General features: G+C 40.4%; 1 protein-coding gene across 1 annotated transcript in view; it reads right to left on the reverse strand.

Moving 5' to 3' along the window:
* Window positions 1–19,779, reverse strand: part of LOC140732397 (obscurin-like) — a 530,964-nt gene that overhangs the window by 7,207 nt on the left and 503,978 nt on the right. Inside the window, exons 114-117 of the mRNA XM_073054987.1 lie at window positions 17,394–17,555; window positions 10,249–10,327; window positions 7,436–7,675; window positions 1,370–1,593 (exon numbers count right to left, since the gene is read on the reverse strand). Coding sequence (XP_072911088.1) covers window positions 1,370–1,593; window positions 7,436–7,675; window positions 10,249–10,327; window positions 17,394–17,555 — 705 coding nt within the window. The remainder of the gene's footprint in view (window positions 1–1,369; window positions 1,594–7,435; window positions 7,676–10,248; window positions 10,328–17,393; window positions 17,556–19,779) is intronic.

Here is a 19,779-nt window from a genome sequence, read left to right on the forward strand (position 1 = left end):
CCAATGGGTGCATTTAACAGGTACAGTAGTGGGAGCTTCCCCACCACTCTCCTCGGCTATGACAACCTTAAGGAACCGGTGCTGTTTAACCTGCTGAATATTTCTAGCATTTTCTGTTTTCAGGTCACACTACACAATGGAAAAATACTTAAAATAGTACTTATTATCCTTAATAAACTATATATCCTGAAACTTAACTGCAAGTAACACACATAAAATGCTGGAGAAACTCAGTAGGTCAGGCAGCATCTATGGAGAGGAATAATAAAGAGTCAGCATCTCCAGCTGAGACCCTTCATCAGGACTGGACATATTTCTGCAAGTAATGCTACACATTTAAACATATAGATATGTATTAGGGCGGCACGGTAGCTAATGCTTTACAGTCCAGCAACCTGGGTTCGATTCCCGCCACCGTCTGTAAGGAGTTTGAATGTTCTCCCCTTGACCGACTGGGTTTCCTCCCGCAATCCAAAGTCATACTGGTTAGTAGATTAATTGGCCATTGTAAATTGTCCCCTGATTAGACAAGGATTAAATTGGGGTTTCTGGACGACGTGTCTCAAAGGGCTGGAAGGGCATGTTTCATGCTATATCTCAATATACAAACAAACATAAATAAATAAATCATTTGGTAGTGTATTGCAACCAAAGCTCTGGACTACTGATGCAGCATGAGCTCAAATCACACCATAGCAGCTGGGGAATTTATATTTATATGAGTAAATAAAAATGGAATTTAAAAAACAAACTTGTCTCAGTAAGCTTAACTGTGACCCTATGGAATTGTAAAACTCAAATCCTAGCACTGCCAGTGGCATCTGAATTTCATAAACAAGTTGAAAAAGAAATGATTACTATTATATTTCTAAGTAAATTATATACATCACACAAAAGTTATGGCTTATCGGTGGTTAATCATTCCAACTGTATGACATCATTACAATAAATCCACAAAGCTGTGTCCTGGGTGCAAATTTATTCAGCTGTTTCATCAAAACCTACTTCCTATCATAGGGTCAGAAATCATCATATAGTTGATTTAATGTTAAAGCAGAATCACAACAACTCAGCAAAGGAAGCAGTATCGGTCTACAGGGGCAGTCTAGGACCAGAGGGAATAGCCTCTGAATAGAAGGACGTCACTTTAGAACAGAGATGAGGAGGTATTGTTAGTGATTCCCTCAAATAGGAAATGTAATAAATAAAAACAATCTTCTATGTAACTGGCTGCTGTATTTTCCACATTAATGTAGAAATATAACTTGAAAGAACTTTATTAGCTATCTTGGGATATGGCAGGGTTTGGCAACTCAGTGCACATCTAAAGGTCATTTTCCATTTCTAACTGGAAAAACCCCAAACTCACCCATATTCTCCACAAAGTCTCTGCACCTTTTCATCAGCACTGGTCGACCAGGTACATGAATCTCCGCATTGCCGAAGTCCAGCAGCTTCAAAATATTGTGCTCCACAATAATCATATTCTCTGATTTCAAATCCAAGTGAAGAATATGATTAAAATGAAGATATTCGACTGCACTGAGCATCTGTGCCAGCAGTTCTACCACGTGGTGCTCGCTGTAACTCGATCTGCAAATGGGAAAAAAAACACTGCTTCATTAACACGGGGGGATAAGTGGGGCTGGTTTGCATACTAGACATTTTTTATATTATTTACTTTTGGATATTCCAGTTCAGCTTTGGGTACATCCCAGTCCATTACAGGAAAAACCTCCCCATCACTGAGCACATCTACAAGGAGCGCTGTCACAAGACAGCAGCATCCATCATCTGGGACTCCACCAACCAGGTCATATTCTCTTATGGTTGCTGCCACTGAAAAGGAGATACAGGAGCCATAGGTCTCAGACCACCACAGTTATTACCCTTTAACCACCAGGGTCCTGAACATTGAGCATGGACAACTTCACTCACCTCAACCGTGATTTGATTCCACAATCCACGGACTCCAAAAATTCTACAAGTCATGTTCTTAATATTAGTTATTATTTATCCATTATTATTTTTGGCAGCTTGTCTTCTTTTCAAATAAGTTGCCTTTGTGTGTAGTTTTTCATTGATTGCATTGTTCTTCTTTGTTTCAACTGTGATTTCCCATAAGAAAATGAATCTCAGGGTATCTATTAATTTGAACCTTGGCCACACAAACCACTGAACTAATTATACTCCAAGTATAGTCAAGGAAGAAACAGCTAATGGAAACTGAGTGACAACAAACAAGTGTGACAGTGGGAAAGTATGTATGGAACCGGAGGAAATAGCAGAGGTACTTAATGAAAACTTTACTTCAGTATTCACTATGGTAAAGGATCTTGGTGATTGTAGTGATGACTTTCAGCAGACTGAAAAGTTTGAGCATGTAGATAGTAACATGGAGCTTTTGCAAAGCATCAAGTTGGATAAGTAGCTGGGACTGGATGAGATGTACCCCAGGCTACTGTGGGGGGCGAGGGAGGAGATTGCTGAGCCTCTGGCGATGATCTTTGCATCATCAATGAGGACGGGAGAGGTTCCGGAGGATTGGAGGGTTGCGAATGTTGTTCCTTTATTCAAGAAAGGGAGTAGAGATAACCCAGAAAATTATAGACCAGTGAGTCTTACTTCAGTGGCTGGTAAGTTGATGGAGAAGATTCTGAGAGGCAGGATTTAGGAACATTTGGAGAGGTATAATATGATTAGGAGTAGTCAGCATGGTTTTGTCAAGGGCAGGTTGTGCCTAATGAGCCTGATTGAATTTTTTGAGGATGTGACTTAACACATTGATGAAGGAAGAGCAGTAGATGTAGTGTACATGGATTTTAACAAGGCATTTGATAAGGTACCTGTATACAAGGCTTATTGAGAAAGTAAAGCGGCATGGGATCCAAGGGGATATTGCTTTGTGGATCCAGAACTGGCTTGCCCACAGAAGGCAAAGAGTGGTTGTAGACATATTCTGCATGGAGGCCGGTGACCAGTGGTGTGCCTCAGGGATCTGTTCTGGGACCCTGACTCTTTGTGATTTTTATAAATGACCTGGATGAGGAAGTGGAGGGGTGGGTTAGTATGTTTGCTGATGACACAAAGGTTGGAGGTGTTGTGGATAGTGTGGAGAGCTGTCAGAGGTTACAGCGGGACACTGATAGGATGCAAAACTGGGCTGAGAAGTGGCAGATGGAGTTCAACCCAGATAAGTGTGAAGTGGTTCATTTTGGTAGGTCAAATCTGATGGCAGAATATAGTATTAATGGTAAGACTCTTGGTAGTGTGGAGGATCAGAGGGATCTTCGGGTCCGAGTCCATAGGACGCTCAAAGCAGCTGCGCAGGTTGAGCAGCTGGTCTGTGGTTAAGAAGGCATATGGTGTATTGGCCTTAATCAATCGTGGAATTTAGGAGCTAAGAGGTAATGTTACAGCTATATAGGATCCTGGTCAGATCCCACTTGGAGTACTGTGCTCAGTTTTGGTCGCCTCACTACGGGAAAGATGTAGAAGCCATAGAAAGGGTGCAGAGGAGATTTACAAGGATGTTGCCTGGGTTGGGGAGCATGCCTTATGAAAACAGGTTGAGTGAACACAGCCTTTTCTCCTTGGAGCGACAGAGGATGAGAGGTGACCTGACAGAGGTGTATAAGATGATGAGAGGCATTGATCGTGTGGATAGTCAAGAGGCTTTTTCCCAGGGCTGAAATGGTTGCCACAAGAGGACACAGGTTTAAGGTGTTGGGGAGTAGGTACAGAGGAGATGTCAGAGGTAAGTTTTTTACTCAGGGAGTGGTGAGTGCGTGGAATGGGCTGCTGGCAACAGTGGTGGAGGCGGATACGATAGGGTCTTTTAAGAGACTTTTAGATAGGTACATGGAGCTTAGCAAAATAGAGGGCTATAGGTAAACCTAGTAATTTCTAAGGTAGGGACATGTTCGGCACAACTTTGTGGGCTGAAGGGCCTGTATTGTGCTGTAGGTTTTCTATGTTTCTATGTTAACCTCCATTGGAATCCTGAAATGGGCTGGAATTTTGGACATGGAACTATAAATGACTGAAGTACATGCAGTGCTGGTAAAGCTGTTGAGATTTCTTAACAGTTTAATAATAAGACCTACAGGTCTCTTGCTTCGAAATGCCAACTATCCATTATGCGCCTCAGTTGGTTGCATATCTTATGAAAGTCCAAAAGCTGGCTGTCAGGCTACTGAAATATAAGCTGAAATGGGAGATTACTCATCTGGCATGAGTGCATCTCCATCAAAATAGGGGCCATTCTTTGGTGAACCAGGGCAAAAAATACCTGCTTGACATCCCAATTCAACAGGTTCTAGAATTCAGCAGTTTTGTTGTTGTTCATTTGCTTGTTGTGTTCTGTGTTGTTCTGTTCTGTATTGTGGACATGTTGGCGGTGGTGTGCCTCCAGCACATCCTTAGATGTTAACACAAATGCTGCAATTCACTGTATGCTTCAATGTATATGTGATAAATAAATTTGAATCTGAATCATAGCCTTAGGCATTGAGCCACTTGTTGCTGTTGTCCTGGCTGGCAGCTGATAACTCTGGACACATTGGATATTCCATGTCAAGTTCACCTGTTTATGGGGACAATTAAATCTCTTAAAAAATCTATGCAATGTTGCCCTTGTCCTGGTTGGCAGCTGATAACTCTGGCCACACTGCACATTCCATGTCAAGTCCACCTGTCTAGAAGACAATTGAATGTTTTACTTATTCTATGCAGAAAGGCCCTCATCTAATTATTGACTTAAAGTTCTTTCAGACAGCGGGCATCTTTTGAGGTCATTACCTCAAAAATAAACATAAAACCATGTTTCGAAAACAATCTACCAGTGTAATTGCTTCACTTACACTGTTGTTTAAAGGTGAACTGGCTCCCAATTAATTTTCCTGGATGTGATTCCTGTATTGTCAACCCGAATCTACCTGCTTTCATAAGATTTCAGTTTCCAACAATTAGTATTCAATTTTATGTTGTGACAATGTATTGTACAATAATCTTTCCGCTCTGTCCCATCAAAAGCTCCCTGAGGTATCTAGAAAACTGATACGATACAGTAAAGCTACCCCTGCAGCTTTCCATCAATCCCTTATGGTGTAGCTAAAGCCAGGATTAAAGACTGCCTCCCATCTCACTAAACATTTAACAACAGATACAATAAAACTCCCTCAATTTTGTATCACTAACCGCTGTCATCAACAACACCCACGAACAAATAAAGACAAATAATCAAGGAAGAAAATGCTATACTCCACTTGTTTTGGACAGGGGAACCCAGATTTGGGTTGTATTCTCTGGAGTGGCAGAGGCTGAGTGGAGACTTGATAAATATTATATGATGAGAAACATCGATGGCATAGGTAGCTGGCATTGTTTTCTCAGGGTCAAAATGTCTAAGGGCATACATTGAAAGTGAGAAGGTATAAATTTAAAGGAGATGTGCAAGGCAAGTTTTTTTTTACAGAGAGTGGTGGGTGCAGGGATGGTTTTGCAGGCAAATGCAATAAAGGTGTTTAAGAGGTTCTTAGGTAGGCTCATGAATGTGCAGAGAATGGAGAGACATAGACATTATTTAGACAGAAGGGATTCATTTAGTTAGCCATTTAATATGTAGTTTAATTAGCTAGGCACAACACTGTGGGCCGAAGGGCCTGTACCTGTGCTTCCTGTTCTTTATGTTCTTCAAAAGAATTTGCAAGAACAAGTATTTTCAGGGAAATGACAAAACAACAAACGTGGGATTAAATTACCAATGCAGAATCAGTAGCTTGAACACAATGTCTTGTGCTACTCTTCTGTAATTCTGCACCCCACCTTTCTCAATACACAACCTCCTCACATGCAATAATTCATAAACAGCCAAACACAGCTAATTTTGCTCTGCCTCCTGAAGGCTGAAGATTAGGAGGTGCCCTAGTGAAATTTTCCTGTCTACTGTTAACAGAGAATTCCTGCATATAGAAAATAAGTAACAAGATGCTGAAAAAAATAATTTCAATCGAGTTACCGTCTTTCACAAAGAGAGGAGAAGCAAAAAAAAACTGGTGACTAAAATTGGTTTATTCTTAGTAATAAGCTGCGTTTTATCAAGGTGGAAGATGACTGTGTGAGGAAATTAATCACTTTCCAACAATGAGCACAGTATTACTATCAGGTTTACGAACAGTAAATTTATCAGCCTCCTTTTTTCACCTTAAAAGTACTTGCATATTTGAAAAATTGTTGGATGTTGCCACTTCAAGAGGGATGAAGGTAATGTTAATTCGTAGAGTCACTGTGGTGTTTTTTTGCATTATCTGTGGATGTACCAAAAAGCCAGCTTCCAAAATACTTCTTATGTGCTCTTATATAAGCTGCTTTATGTACTAAGACTGAACATTATCCTTGTGTTGAATATTCACAAGAAAATCTAGTGTTTCAATTAACTATTGAAATTTACATTAACTATTCACATTAGCTACAGTGTAAGGAATAACTAGTTACTTCATTTATTTGGCATCATAATATATAGTGGCCATTGTATTAGGTACACCTGCTTGTCAATGCAAATATCTAATCAGCCAATCAGGTGGCAGCAATTCAGTGCATAAAAGCATGCAGATGTGGTCAAGAGGTTCATAAGTTGTTTAGACCAAACATCAGAATGGGGAAGAAATGTGATCTAAGTGACTTTGACCATGGAATGATTGTCGGTGCCTGACAGGGTGGGTTAGAGCATCTCGGAAACTGCTGATCTCCCGGGATTTTCATGCACAACAGTCCCTAGAGTTTCCAGAGAATGATGCCCAAGACAAAATAGCAGTGTGGGCAAAAACACCTTGTTAACGAGAGAGGTCTGAGGAGAATGGCCACACTGGTTCAAGCTGAGAGAAAGGTGACAGTAACTCAAATAAATACGCATTACAACAGTGGTGTGCAGAAGAGCATCTCTGAACACACATGTCAAACCTTAAAGTGGATGGGCTACACTAGTGGATGGCATACACTCAGTGGCCACTTTATTACAGCAACACACACAAAATGCTGGAGGAACTCAGCAGACCATGCAGCATCTACGGAAAAAAGTACAGATGATGTTTCGGGCTGAAACCCTTCAGCAGGCCCAAAACGTCAACTCTAATTTTTTCCATAGATACTACCTGGCTTTCTGAGCTCCTGCAGCATTCTGTGTGTGGCTCGGATTTCCAGCATCTGCAGATTTTCTCGTTAGCCACTTTATTAGATAACGGAGGTATGCGTTCAACAGTCATGCTTAATTATAAATCCACAGGAATGCATGTTTCGACATGCCTCATTCTAACCAGGTCCCATTTCCAATTTCAATCCCAGCCTTTTCAGATAACCACGGCTTTACACTAGTAACACAGAGGAAATGTGATGCAGAATAAAATGGTAATGGTGACAAAGTTCATTTAATTTTTACCTCTCAGCCAAATAGTGAAGCAGCTCTTTGCCTTCACAGAGTTCTTGGATCATTATCAGGTATCTGGGTGTAATGTAGGCACAATGAGTCTCTACAATATTGCTGTGGTGAAGCTTCTTCAGGGTCTCATATTCCTTCAGGACAAATGGCTTCCTTCCTTTCTTGTATGGAGTGATTTTAGCTGCAAATGATTTTCCAGTGGAGTTTTCAATACATTTCTTTATGATGCTGAAGCGCCCTCTTAATAAAAAATCAAACAAAAGGATGAAAAGTATAGCAGCTTTGTAAATTTAATTCCTGTTATTGTTGGATGTTAATCTAAGAATGCACTATGTTACCACCCTCTAGTACAATTACACATTTCTTCAGTTGTACAGTATTTCTCTTACGCCCTTGAATTACTTCAGAACAATTTCTTCTCTGTCACCAGTTGTCTAACAGAAATCCTTTCGTGGATGCATTTGGTTTCACTCCAGTAAAGGTAAGGCAGTAGAGCTCCAATAGAATACCTGTACATTATCTTTGCTCCACCAAACTACCATCAGCTTTTATTTAACTTTTTATATCGACCAGCAGGGAGGAGGTGCAAGAGCCTGAAAACACACACTCAGTGTTTTAGGAACAGCTTCTTCCCCTCTGTCTGCATATTTCTGAATGATCCATGAACCCAAGAACAGTACTTCACTATTTTTGCGCTATTTATTTATTTTTTCAATATATATTTCTTATTGTAATTTATAGTATATTTTATGTATTGCACTGTACTCCTGCAGCAAAACAACAAATTTCATGACATATGAAATTTGTCAGTGATAATAAACCTGATTCTGATTTTGTGTGCAGCATTCTCTCGTCAGGCATTCAGAGTATTTTCTATGCAAGGTAAGCCGCCCAAATGTTAGGTTGATAAAGGACAGATAATTTAGATAATTTTCCTGGTTTTTGTTTTTTAAGAAAATGTTTCACCAAGTCTCCATTTATTGTATCCTGCTATAATCTGATTCTTTTATTACTTAATTACCGAAGGACTGTTAATCCATGGTATATTATCTTCATTTGACATTAGTGATCATAGTTGGAACCTCAATCAAAAGAAATTCAGGCACGGGAAGGGAAACTGACATAGAATATCAAATGTCATATTGAATTGTGAAGCTAAATCAGGGGCCTCTATGGTCCACTCCTAAGTAATGGTTAACTGTTATAGCTCACTTATCCATTATCATTTTAGTTCAAGATTAACTTTTCACCTATTTGCAAGCTTGGAGATTGTCCTTGCAGCAAGCTTTAGTTTAACTTTTTTTTCCAATTACATGTTGTTGAATAAATGAAACAAACTAAAAGTGCATTGTTAATGTATCCAATAATGAAAAGGCACCTGAGCGTGTATACTATCCTCTATGTACAAACTTTGTTGTTGTTTCGTATGACAGGAGTTATCTCTTCACACTTTTAACTGATTTTTGTCAATCTGCTCCTCCAGCTCATGGCCGCATCGACAGATTGCGGCAAAGCCGTCTCGCATCTTGGTGGGAGAGCATGTTTGGACCAGGAGGAGGATGTCCTGGGTTGGCGCACAATGGGGCAAACTGGGGTTGTCAGGCGCCCCATCGCTATAGTGTTCGCACTGTTTTGGCATCATGGCTTCTGAGTCTATTTGTGGCTTTCCAGTTTTTTCTAGTAGCTGTAGTAAAGCCCGGGAGGAGCGAAATGGGGTCGTCCACCAGATCTCTGCCAGGAGGCGTGTTGGCGTGCTAGTATTGGTGCTATTTATTGTGTTCAGTATAGGGGTCAAGGCTTTTCAAGTTGTTGAAAGGTTTTGGGATTTGAGTTGGAAGTTGAGGAGCATTTTTGACGAGTTTACAAACTAGAATGTTGTTGGGCATATTTTGGATACATTTGTAGAATTTTGCTGAAGCTACTGTTCTACGGATCTCCAGGGGTGCCATGTCAAAATAGCACATCCCCTTTAGCAGCGCTCTCATAAGTTATATACCTGTATGTTAACTGTTTACTTCTCCAAATAAGCTGCCTAATCTACTCTGTTTTTAATCCTTTAGCAGAATTATTATTAGTGTGATCACTTGAGACGAGTATGATACCTTCCTAAGGGGTTATCCCCTTAATAATGAACGCCCGTGCGTGATTTTGTTCAATATGGGGAGGCTGATGCACAACAACCATCATATGGTACTTGACAGACCAGGGTCAGGGTCTAATGACATGGAATACAAAATGAGTGGGGTCCCTACACTGTTGCAGCCTTCTTCCGCCTTCACTGCTGTTGTGATGTGTCATCATCATCTATCAGCTCCACCGCTGAAGTCTTGGTTGGATTACTCTTTGTCTGGAACCTCCCCCGTATTATTACCACAATGGGTGACCTTACCAGGAGCTAATTTATTTTATTCAGAGACACAGCGTGGAATAGGCCCTTATGTCCCACTGAGCTACCCACTGATTTTAACATTAGCCCAATCACGGGACAATTCACAATGATCAGTCAACCCACCAACTGGTGTGTCTTTGGACTGTGGGAGGAAATCGGAGCACCCAGAAGAAACCCACGTGCACGTAGGAAAAGAACGTACAAGGTTGTTTATAGAGGAAGCCAGAATTGAACTCCAATGCCCTGAGCTGTAATAGTGTCATGCTAACTGTTAACTACCGTGGCAAATAGATGGCATTGCTCTTGGGATCTCAGAAACTCACAAGCCTTTCCACCACAAGGTGACAATCCTTCTCTTAGCCTATGTACTCTTTTGTTAAAAGTACAATCCAACTTATCAATATATTAGGGTCAATTCATGTACCTGTTTCTCTCTGCTAAAAATGTGTATGTCTGTTTCATTGATGCTGGCTTCTCACCATGCACACTGTGTGACTGTACTTCTAATCAGAGAAAAGAAAGCAAAAACCAGAATTAGAAAACTAAAATATGGAATGAAAAAACATTTTGGTAAAACACTCTGAATGTTAATTCCAAATTAAAACATGTAACAGAAAATCTACAGTTGATTCTTCCCCCTGCCGTTTCTAAATATGATTCATTTCAACAATACATATTGCCCCCACTTTCTTATTCCGGTTCCTGCCCCTTCCATTTCAACTCCACATGAAGGGCCCCAGCCTGAAACGTCAACTGTTTATTCCACTCCATAGATACTGCCTGATTTGTTGAGTTCCTCCAGCAGTTTGTATGTATTGTTCAACATTTCCAGCATCTGCAGAATCCCTTGTGTTCATGATCCAATTCATTCCCTCTTTGATAAATAATCCCTATTTTTTATAGAGCCATAGTGTAATACAACACCACACACAGAAACAGGCCATTTAGCCCATCTAGTCCATGCCAAACTATTGTGCCAGAAAACATACAGCATGCTACAAGCCCTTCGGCCCACAAAGCTGTGCCGAACATGTCCCTACCTTAGAACTACCTAGGCTTTACCTATAACCCTCTATTTTTCTAACCTCCATGTTGCCATCCAGGAGTCTCTTAAAAGACCCTATCGTTTCCGCCTCCACCAATGCCACCGGCAGCCCATTCCATGCACTCACCACTGTCTGCGTAAAAAACTTACCCCTGACATCTCCTCTGTACCTACTTCCAAGTAGCTTAAAACTATACTCTCTCGTGCCAGCCATTTCAGCCCTGGGGAAAAGCTTCTGACTATCCACACGATCAATGCCTCTCATTATCTTATACACTTCTATCAGGTCACCTCTAATCCTCTGTCGCTCCAAGGAGAAAAGGTCGAGTTCACTCAACCTATTCTCTTAAGGCATGCTCCCCAATCCAGGCAACATCCTTGTAAATCTCTGCACCCTTTCTATGATTTCCACATTCTTCCTGTAGTGAGGCGACCAGAACTGAGCACAGTACTCCAAGTGGGGTCTGACCAGGTTCCTATATAGCTGCAACATTACCTCTTGGCTGTTAAACTCAATCCCATGATGATGAAGGCCAATGCACCATATGCCTTCTTAACCACAAAGTCAACTTACGTAGCAGCTTTGAGTGTCCTACGGACTCGGACCCCAAGATCCCTCTGATCCTCCACACTGCCAAGAATCTTACCATTAATGCTATATCCTATCTTTTTATTGATAATCGCTTCGCCTCTTTTCAACAGCTCTCTGCTAAGTTCAATCTGCCTAATGCTAATTTTTTTAGATATCTCCAAATTAGACACTTTATTACTCCTCTAATCCCTAACTTCCCTGAAATGCCTGAGAAAAATGTTATGGACTTATTTCTTTCTATTAATCCACTAGGTAAAGGTTTAATATCATTTATTCGTGATAAATTAGCAGCCCTACGACGTGCCCCTGTGGATAAAATTAAAATGGCATGGGAGCATGATTTAAATACCTCCTTATCCGATGAGACTTGGGACTCGTTTCTCAAATCGGTTAACTCAACCTCTCTTTGTGCTCGCCATTGCCTTTTACAGTTTAAGATTGTTCATAGAGCCCATATGTCTAAATCCAAATTATCTCGGTTTTACCCTAACATCATTCCGCTTTGTGATAAATGCAAAAGGGGCGAGGCCTCTCTCATTCATATGTACTGGCTTTGTCCTAGCTTGGAGAAATTTTGGAAAGATGTCTTCATAACGTTATCGTATATTCTGAATCATCACCTAGAACCTAACCCTTTAATTGCTTTGTTCGGTTTCTGGGGTGAGACAGATTTACGTCTGAGTTCGACTAAGTGTCGAATATTATCTTTTGCCTCTCTTCTGGCTAGGTGTTTAATCCTCCTTAGGTGGAGAGATGTTGCCCCGCCCACACATGCTCAATGGCTTAACGATATTATGGCCTGCTTAGACCTTGAAAAAATTAATTATTCAGTCCTTAATTCGGATTTAAAGTTCCATAAGGTCTGGGGACCTTTTATTGAGTACTTTCGTAACCTTCCTCTTAACTAGGGTTTTTTTTCGGTCCCTTGCTTTCAGCTCCTTTTTTTTTGTAGTAGGCATTAATATCTTCTGTTGCTAAGTGTATTTACAGTTTTGGGGGTTTGATTGTCCTGATTTATATTCTCTATATTGTGTTGTGGTTGGTCTGGAGCTTTTTTTTTGTTGCGGGGCTTGGGGAGGATACTAATTTTACATGTCTTCAATTTGGGTGCTTTCTCAATTATCTTTCTTTGTATCATATTATCATTGTATGTTTATTTTTGCACTGTATCAATGTTCTTCATTTTGATCCGGGGTTTTTTTAATCTGTAGCTATGTAGAAAATGTATAAAAAAACTAATAAAAAAAAAGCTATATCCTGCCATTATATTTGACCTACCATAATGAACCACTTCACACTTATCTGGGTTGAACTCCATTTGCCACTTCTCAGCCCAGTTTTGCATCCTATCAATGTCCCTATCAACCTCTGACAGCCCTCCACACTATTCACAACAACCCAACCTTTGTGACATCAGCAAATTCACTAACACATCCCTCCACTTCCCCATCTAGGTCACTTATAAAAAATCACAAAGAGTAGGGGTCCCAGAACAGATCCCTGAGGCACACCACTGGTTACCGGTCTCCATGCAGAATATGACCTGTCTACAACCACTCTTGCCTTCTGTGGGCAAGCCAGTTCTGGATCCACAAAGCAATGTCCCCTTTCTCAATAAGCCTTGCATGGGGTATCTTATCAAATGCCTTGCTAAAATCCATATACACCTCATCTATGGCTCTTCCATCATCAATGTGCTTAGTCACATCCTCAAAAAATTCAATCAGGCTCGTAAGGCATGACCTGCCTTTGACAAAGCCATGCTGACTATTCTTAATCTTATTATGCCTCTTCAAATGTTCATAAATCCTGCTTCTCAGGATCTTCTCCATCAACTTACCAGCCACTGAAGTAACACTCACTGGCCTATAATTTCCTGGGCTATCCCTACTCCCTTTCTTGAATAAAGGAACAACATCCGCAACCCTCCAATCCTCTGGAACCTCTCCTGTCCTCATTGATGATGCAAAGATCATCGCTGTCTAGTCCTTTCGACTTGTGCCCAGACCATAGCCCTCCATACCCCTGCCATCCATGTACTTTATCAAATTTTCCTGAAATGTTGAAATCGACCCTGCATCCGCCACTTCTACTGGCAGTTCTTTCCACACTCTCATCACTCACTGAATAAAGAAGTTCTCCCTTAGGTTCTCCTTAAATATTTCACCTTTCCTCCTTAACCCATGAACTCTGGTTCTAGTCTCATCCACCCTGCTTACATAAACCCTATCTATATTCTTCACAATTTTGTATAACTCTATCAAATCACCCTCTCATTCTCCTACACTTCTAACCTATTCAATTTTTTCCCTATAACTCAGGTTCTCATGTCCTGGCAACATCCTTGTAAATTTTCTCTGTACTCTTTCAATATTATTGATATCCTTCCTGTAGGTAGGTGACCAGAACTGGACACAATACTCCAAATTAGGCCTTGCCAATGTTTTATACAACTTCAACATAACATTCCCAACTCCTGTACTCAATACTTTGATTTATAAGACTAACATACCAAAAGCTCTCTTTATGACCCCATCTACCTGTGACACCATTTCCAAGGAATTATGGATTTGTATTCTTAGATCCCTCTAGAAATAGTGCAGTTGCTCCCTGCTCTTTTATCTATCCTGTTAACAGTGAGCAGCCAAATAGATTTGCCATTGCTCGTAGTTTAATGGCACAAATCTTAATCAGTTCAGATATGCTTACTTAACCTTCTCTATTTCTCTTTGACATTTTGACCCTGTATGGAGATACATTAATGGGAGATAAATATGAATATAAAGAACTTTTAGAATTTTTTCTCAGATTGTTGCTGGCAAGATTAATGTTTATTCCCTTCCCTACTGTCCTAGAACTGAGGAGATGGCTGAGGGTTAATAGTGTTAGTGGGTCAGGTATCACAGATAGACCAGACTAGGGAAGAATGAAGAATTTCCTTTTCTAAAGAATATTGGTGATAATTAAGTTTTTGACCTATTCCAGCTTAAAACAAAACATTTGCCCAAATTCCTCTGATTATTGTCATATGTACCAAGATACAGGGAAAAGCTTGTCTTACATACTGTTCATACAGATCAAATCATTTTAGATGGAATTCAAGCAGAAACTGACCATAAATACATGTGTGTAGAGGAAGATTGAGGTTGTAACCTTGTGTTGAGAATAATAGCAGTGGGGGCGTTGTTGCCTATTCTTACTGCTTGTGGTTTGATGGTCAGAAAGTCAAGGATCCAGTTTCAGAGGATAGAAGGCAGAACTGTGTAGAAGTATAGAAGCCCATGGTATTACAGGAATGTTACTAACATGGTTAGAAAATTGGCTGAATGGTAGGAGGCAGCGAGTGGGACACAGAGTCGACTGTACTTCCTAAGAAGGTTGGCGTCATTCAATGTCTGTAGTGAGATGCTGAAGATGTTCTATAGGTCAGTTGTGGAGAGCGCCCTCTTCTTTGTGGTGGCGTGTTGGGGAGGAAGCATTAAGAAGAGGGACGCCTCACGTCTTAATAAGCTGGTAAGGAAGGCGGGCTCTGTCGTGGGCAAAGTACTCGAGAGTTTAACATCGGTAGCTGAGCGAAGGGCGCTGAGTAGGCTACGGTCAATTATGGATAACTCTGAACATCCTCTACATAGCACTATCCAGAGACAGAGAAGCAGTTTCAGCAACAGGTTACTATCGATGCAATGCTCCTCAGACAGGATGAAGAGGTCAATACTCCCCAATGCCATTAGGCTTTACAATTCTACCGCCAGGAATTAAGAACTTTTTAAAAGCTATTATTAATGCTTTTTGAGATAGTGATTTAGATGCATATCATATTTTTTTACTGAGTTAAGTATTGTATGTAATTAGTTTTGCTACAACAAGTGTATGGGACATTGGAAAAAAAGTTGAATTTCCCCATGGGAATGAATAAAGTATCTATCTATCTATCTAAAAGGATCCTTTTCTGGTTGGCTGCCAGGAACTAGTGGTGTTCTGCAGGGATCAGTGTTGCAACCTTTTTTTAATGCTGTATATAAATAATTTAGATGATGGAATAGATGGCTTTGTTGCCAAGTTTTCAGATGATATGAAGATTGGTGGAGGGGAAGATAGTGTTGAGGAACCAGGTAGGGTGCAGAAGGACTTAGACAGATTAACAGAATGGGCAACGAAGTGACAAATGAAATATAGTGTTAGAAAATGCATGGTCATGCACTTTGGTAGTAGAAGTAAATGTGCGGACTATTTTCTAAATGGGGAGAAAATCCAGGAATCTGAAATGCAGAGGGACTCGGGATTCCTTGAGCAGAACACCTTGAAGGTTAACTTGCAGGCTGAGTTGGTGGTGAAGAAGCATGTTAGCATTCATTTCAAGAGGTCTAGAATACAAGAGCAAGGATGTGATGCTGAGGCTTTATAAGGCACTAGTGAGGCCTTGAGTATTGTGAACAGCTTTGGACCCCTCATCTTAAGATAAGATGTGCTGGCATTGGACAGCGTGCAAAGGAGGTTCACAAGGATGATTCCAGGAATGAAAGGGTTATCATACGAGGAACATTTGATGGCTCTGGGCCTGTAGTTGCTGGAATTCAGAAGGATGAGGGGGGGGATCTCATTGAAACCTTTCGAATGTTGAAAGGCCTAGACAGAGTAGATGTGGAAAGGATGCTTCCCATGGTGGGAGAGTCTAGGACAAGAGGGCACAACCTCAGGATAGAGGGGCATCCATTCAAAACAGATGCGGAGAAATTTGTTTAGCCAAAGGGTGGTGAATTTGTTGCCACATGCAGCTGTGGAGGCCAGGTCGTTGGGTGTATTTAAGACAGAGATTGATAAGTTCTTCACTGGACATGGTATTAAAGGTTACGGGGAGAAGGCTGGGAAATGGGGTTGAGGAGGAGATAGAAAAAAGGGTCAGCCATGATTGAATGGCAGAGCAGACTTGATGGGCCAGATGGCCTAATTCTGCTCCTATGTCTTATGGTCTAACTGTGGTCAACAAACAATAGTTTTTTGTACGTGTTTTTACTGTTCAGAGATGAGTATAGGGCCAGGGAGAGGGCATCCACCATAGACTTATTTACTTCTCAATTTATTTAATTGTTAATTGCTTTAAGAAGAAATTAATTCTACTCTTGTGCTAAAGAAAATTATCCCACTGTGCCTTAAGTCCTTTACTTGGATTGACTCTGAGCTAATGCAGAGATAGAGGTCTAGAAATTTAAATTAGATAGAAAATGTGAAACCATGGATCCTCATCCTGCTAAGTAGAGAAATAGATTATATACTAGAATACACAAAGTAATAGAAAGAGACAAAATTATCAGCTGTGTTAGCGCTAGGGAGTTTGGGCCATTAATTCTCACTACATCATTGTGAAGGTACCAAATATAATCTGATAACTCCCCCAGTTCCTGTCCATCTGAGATTAGTCATCAACAAAATCTGTAGGCCTTCTGGCTGTATGGACTGGTGTTTGTAAACAAGCCATTTTTATGCATTTCAGAATATGTGACTGCTTAATACACTGCAGCTACTCACCACAAACTGCATCAATTTCTCTGCACAAAATCAGTGCCAATATATTCACCATTATTTTTGTCACTGTGGAACCTAAGTTGGGAAGAACTTGCAGATGTACACTGAGAGAAGTGTTGAGTGCTGCTACTCTTCTAGGTGTAATAGAATTGAATTTCAAATAAAAATTTAAACTGAATTGGAACTGAATTCGAGATTAATGACTTTTACCATAAGTTACTAAGATAATCTGGCAAAGAATTCCAAAGGAACTTCAACAGAGAACAGTACAGATCCTTCGGCCATAATGTTGTGCTGGTCTTTTAATTTAAAACATATGCCATTAAATTATGTTTCTTGGCAGGGTTCAATACAGTTTTATTTTCTCCATAATAAGGCTATGTGAACTAGAAAGAGTTATCAGGTTTACCTGTCTCTCCAATGATAACTTTTACAGATGGGTGACTAAATGGTCCTTTTCCTGCTTTGTTGACATACGCAACTCTATACAAATAAGCTTCTCCCTTATGCACGTTACTGGCATAAAAACAAGATTCAGAAAGATCTGATGCAATGGTTTTCCAATCTTCATCTGAAAAAATCATAAATGTTGGACAAAGAAATAATTGGCAATGCAAGAAATTTAATTGGATGTTATTAGAGAAAATAGTTTTGGCATATAGTAAAATATAATGTAAATGCTTATTGGGTCTAATAGCATTATCTTCCACCGAGAACCTCTTAGGGATTAGTAGGTTAAGATAAAGATTAGATTTATTTGTCACATGTCTACCAAAACATAGAGTTAAAGGCGTCATTTTGTATCAACAACCATCTCATTTGGGATATGTTGGGTGCAGACTGCAAGAGTCGCCATGCCTCTGGCACCAACATAGCATGACCACAACTTACTAACCCTAACCTGTACAGTGTCTTTAAAATGTATTCACTCCCCTTGGAAGTTTTCATGTTTTATTGTTTTACAACTTAAATCACAGTGGATTTAATTTGGCTTTTTTGACACAGATCAACAGAAAAAGACTCTTTCGTGTCAAGAGATAAAACCGATCTCTACAAAGTGATCAAAATAAGTTTCAAATATAAAACACAAAATAATTGATTGTGTTCACCTCCTTTAATAGCACACACCAAATCATCACTGGTGCAGCCAACTGGTTTTAGAAGTCACATAATTAGTTAAATGGAGATCTGTTTTTGGAGATGTGTGTGCAGTCAAGGTGTATCAATTGATTGTAGTAAAAATACTCCTGTATCTGGAAGGTTCAGCTGCAGGAGAGTCAGTATCCTGGTAAAGACTACACCATGAATACAAAAGAACACTAAACAACAGCATGAAAAGGTTATTGAAAAGCACAAGTCAGAAGATGGATACAAGAAAATTTCCAAGTCACTGAATATCACTTGTAGTACAGTTAAGTCAATCATCAAGAAATGGAAAGAATATGGCACAGCTGTAAATCTGCCTACAACATATCCTCAAAAACTGAGTGACTGTGCAAGCAGGGGACTAGTGAGGGAGGCCACCGAGAGACTTGTGACAACTCTGGAGGAGTTACAAGCTTCAGTAGCTGAGATGGAAGTGACTGCACATACAACAACTGTTGCCCGGGTGCTTCACCAGTCGCAGCTTTATGGGAAAGTGACAAAGAGAAAGCCACTGTTGAAAAAAACCTCACATGAAATCTCAGCTAGAGTTTGCCAGAAGGCAGGCGGGAGACTGAAGTAAACTGGAAGAAGGTTCTATGGTCTGATGAAAACAAAATTGAGCTTTTTGGCCATCAGACTAAATGCTATCTTTGGCATACCCACACATCTTCAAGAACACATAATCCCTATTATGAAGCATGGTAGTGGCTGCATCATGCCGTGCAGATGTTTCACTGCAGCAGGTCCTGCAAGCTTGTGAAGGCAGGGAGTAAAATGAATGGAGCAAAATACAGGGAAATCCTGGAACAAAACCTGATGCAGTCTGCAAGAGAACTGCAACATGGGGGAAGATCTGTTTTCCACCAAGACAATGATCATAAGACCAAAAGACATTGGAGCAAAATTAGGCCATTCAGACCACCAAGTCTGCTCTGCCATTCCATCATGGCTGATACCGGATCCCACCTAACCCCTTACACCTGCCTTCTCGTCGAATCCGTTGATGCCCTGACCAATCAGGAAACGACCAACTTCTGCCTTAGGTATATGCACGGACTTGCCTCCACTATAGTCTGTGGCAGAGCATTCCACAGATTCACTACTCTCTGGCTAAAATAATTCTTCCTTACTTCTGTTCTAAAGGATCTCCCCTCAATTTTGAGGCTGTGCCTTCTAGTTCTGGATACCCCACCATAGGAAACATCCTCTCCATATCCATCCTATCTAGTCCTTTCATCATTTTTCAATGAGGTTTCAAAGAGATTCCCTCCACCCCACATTCTTCTAAATCCAGTGAGTATATGCCCAAAGCTGCCAAATGCTCCTTGTATGTTAACCCCTTCATTCCTGAATCATCCTCGTGAACCTCCTGTGGACTTCACCAATGACAAAACACTCTTTCTGAGATATGGGGCCCAAAACTGTTGACAATAGTGCAGCCTGACTAGTGTTTTATCTCCTTGCTTTGATATACTATGCTCCTTGAAATAAATACCAACATTGCATTACAACAGACTCAACCTGTAAATTAAACTTCTGGAAGTCTTGCATGAGGACTCCTAAGTCCCTCTGCACTTATGATGTTTGATGGTTCTCCCATTTAGATAATAGTCTGCACTATTGTTCCTTTTACTGAAATGCATTGTCAT

The sequence above is a fragment of the Hemitrygon akajei genome, chromosome 8 (genome assembly GCF_048418815.1).
Source record: "Hemitrygon akajei chromosome 8, sHemAka1.3, whole genome shotgun sequence".
Classification (NCBI taxonomy): domain Eukaryota; kingdom Metazoa; phylum Chordata; class Chondrichthyes; order Myliobatiformes; family Dasyatidae; genus Hemitrygon; species Hemitrygon akajei.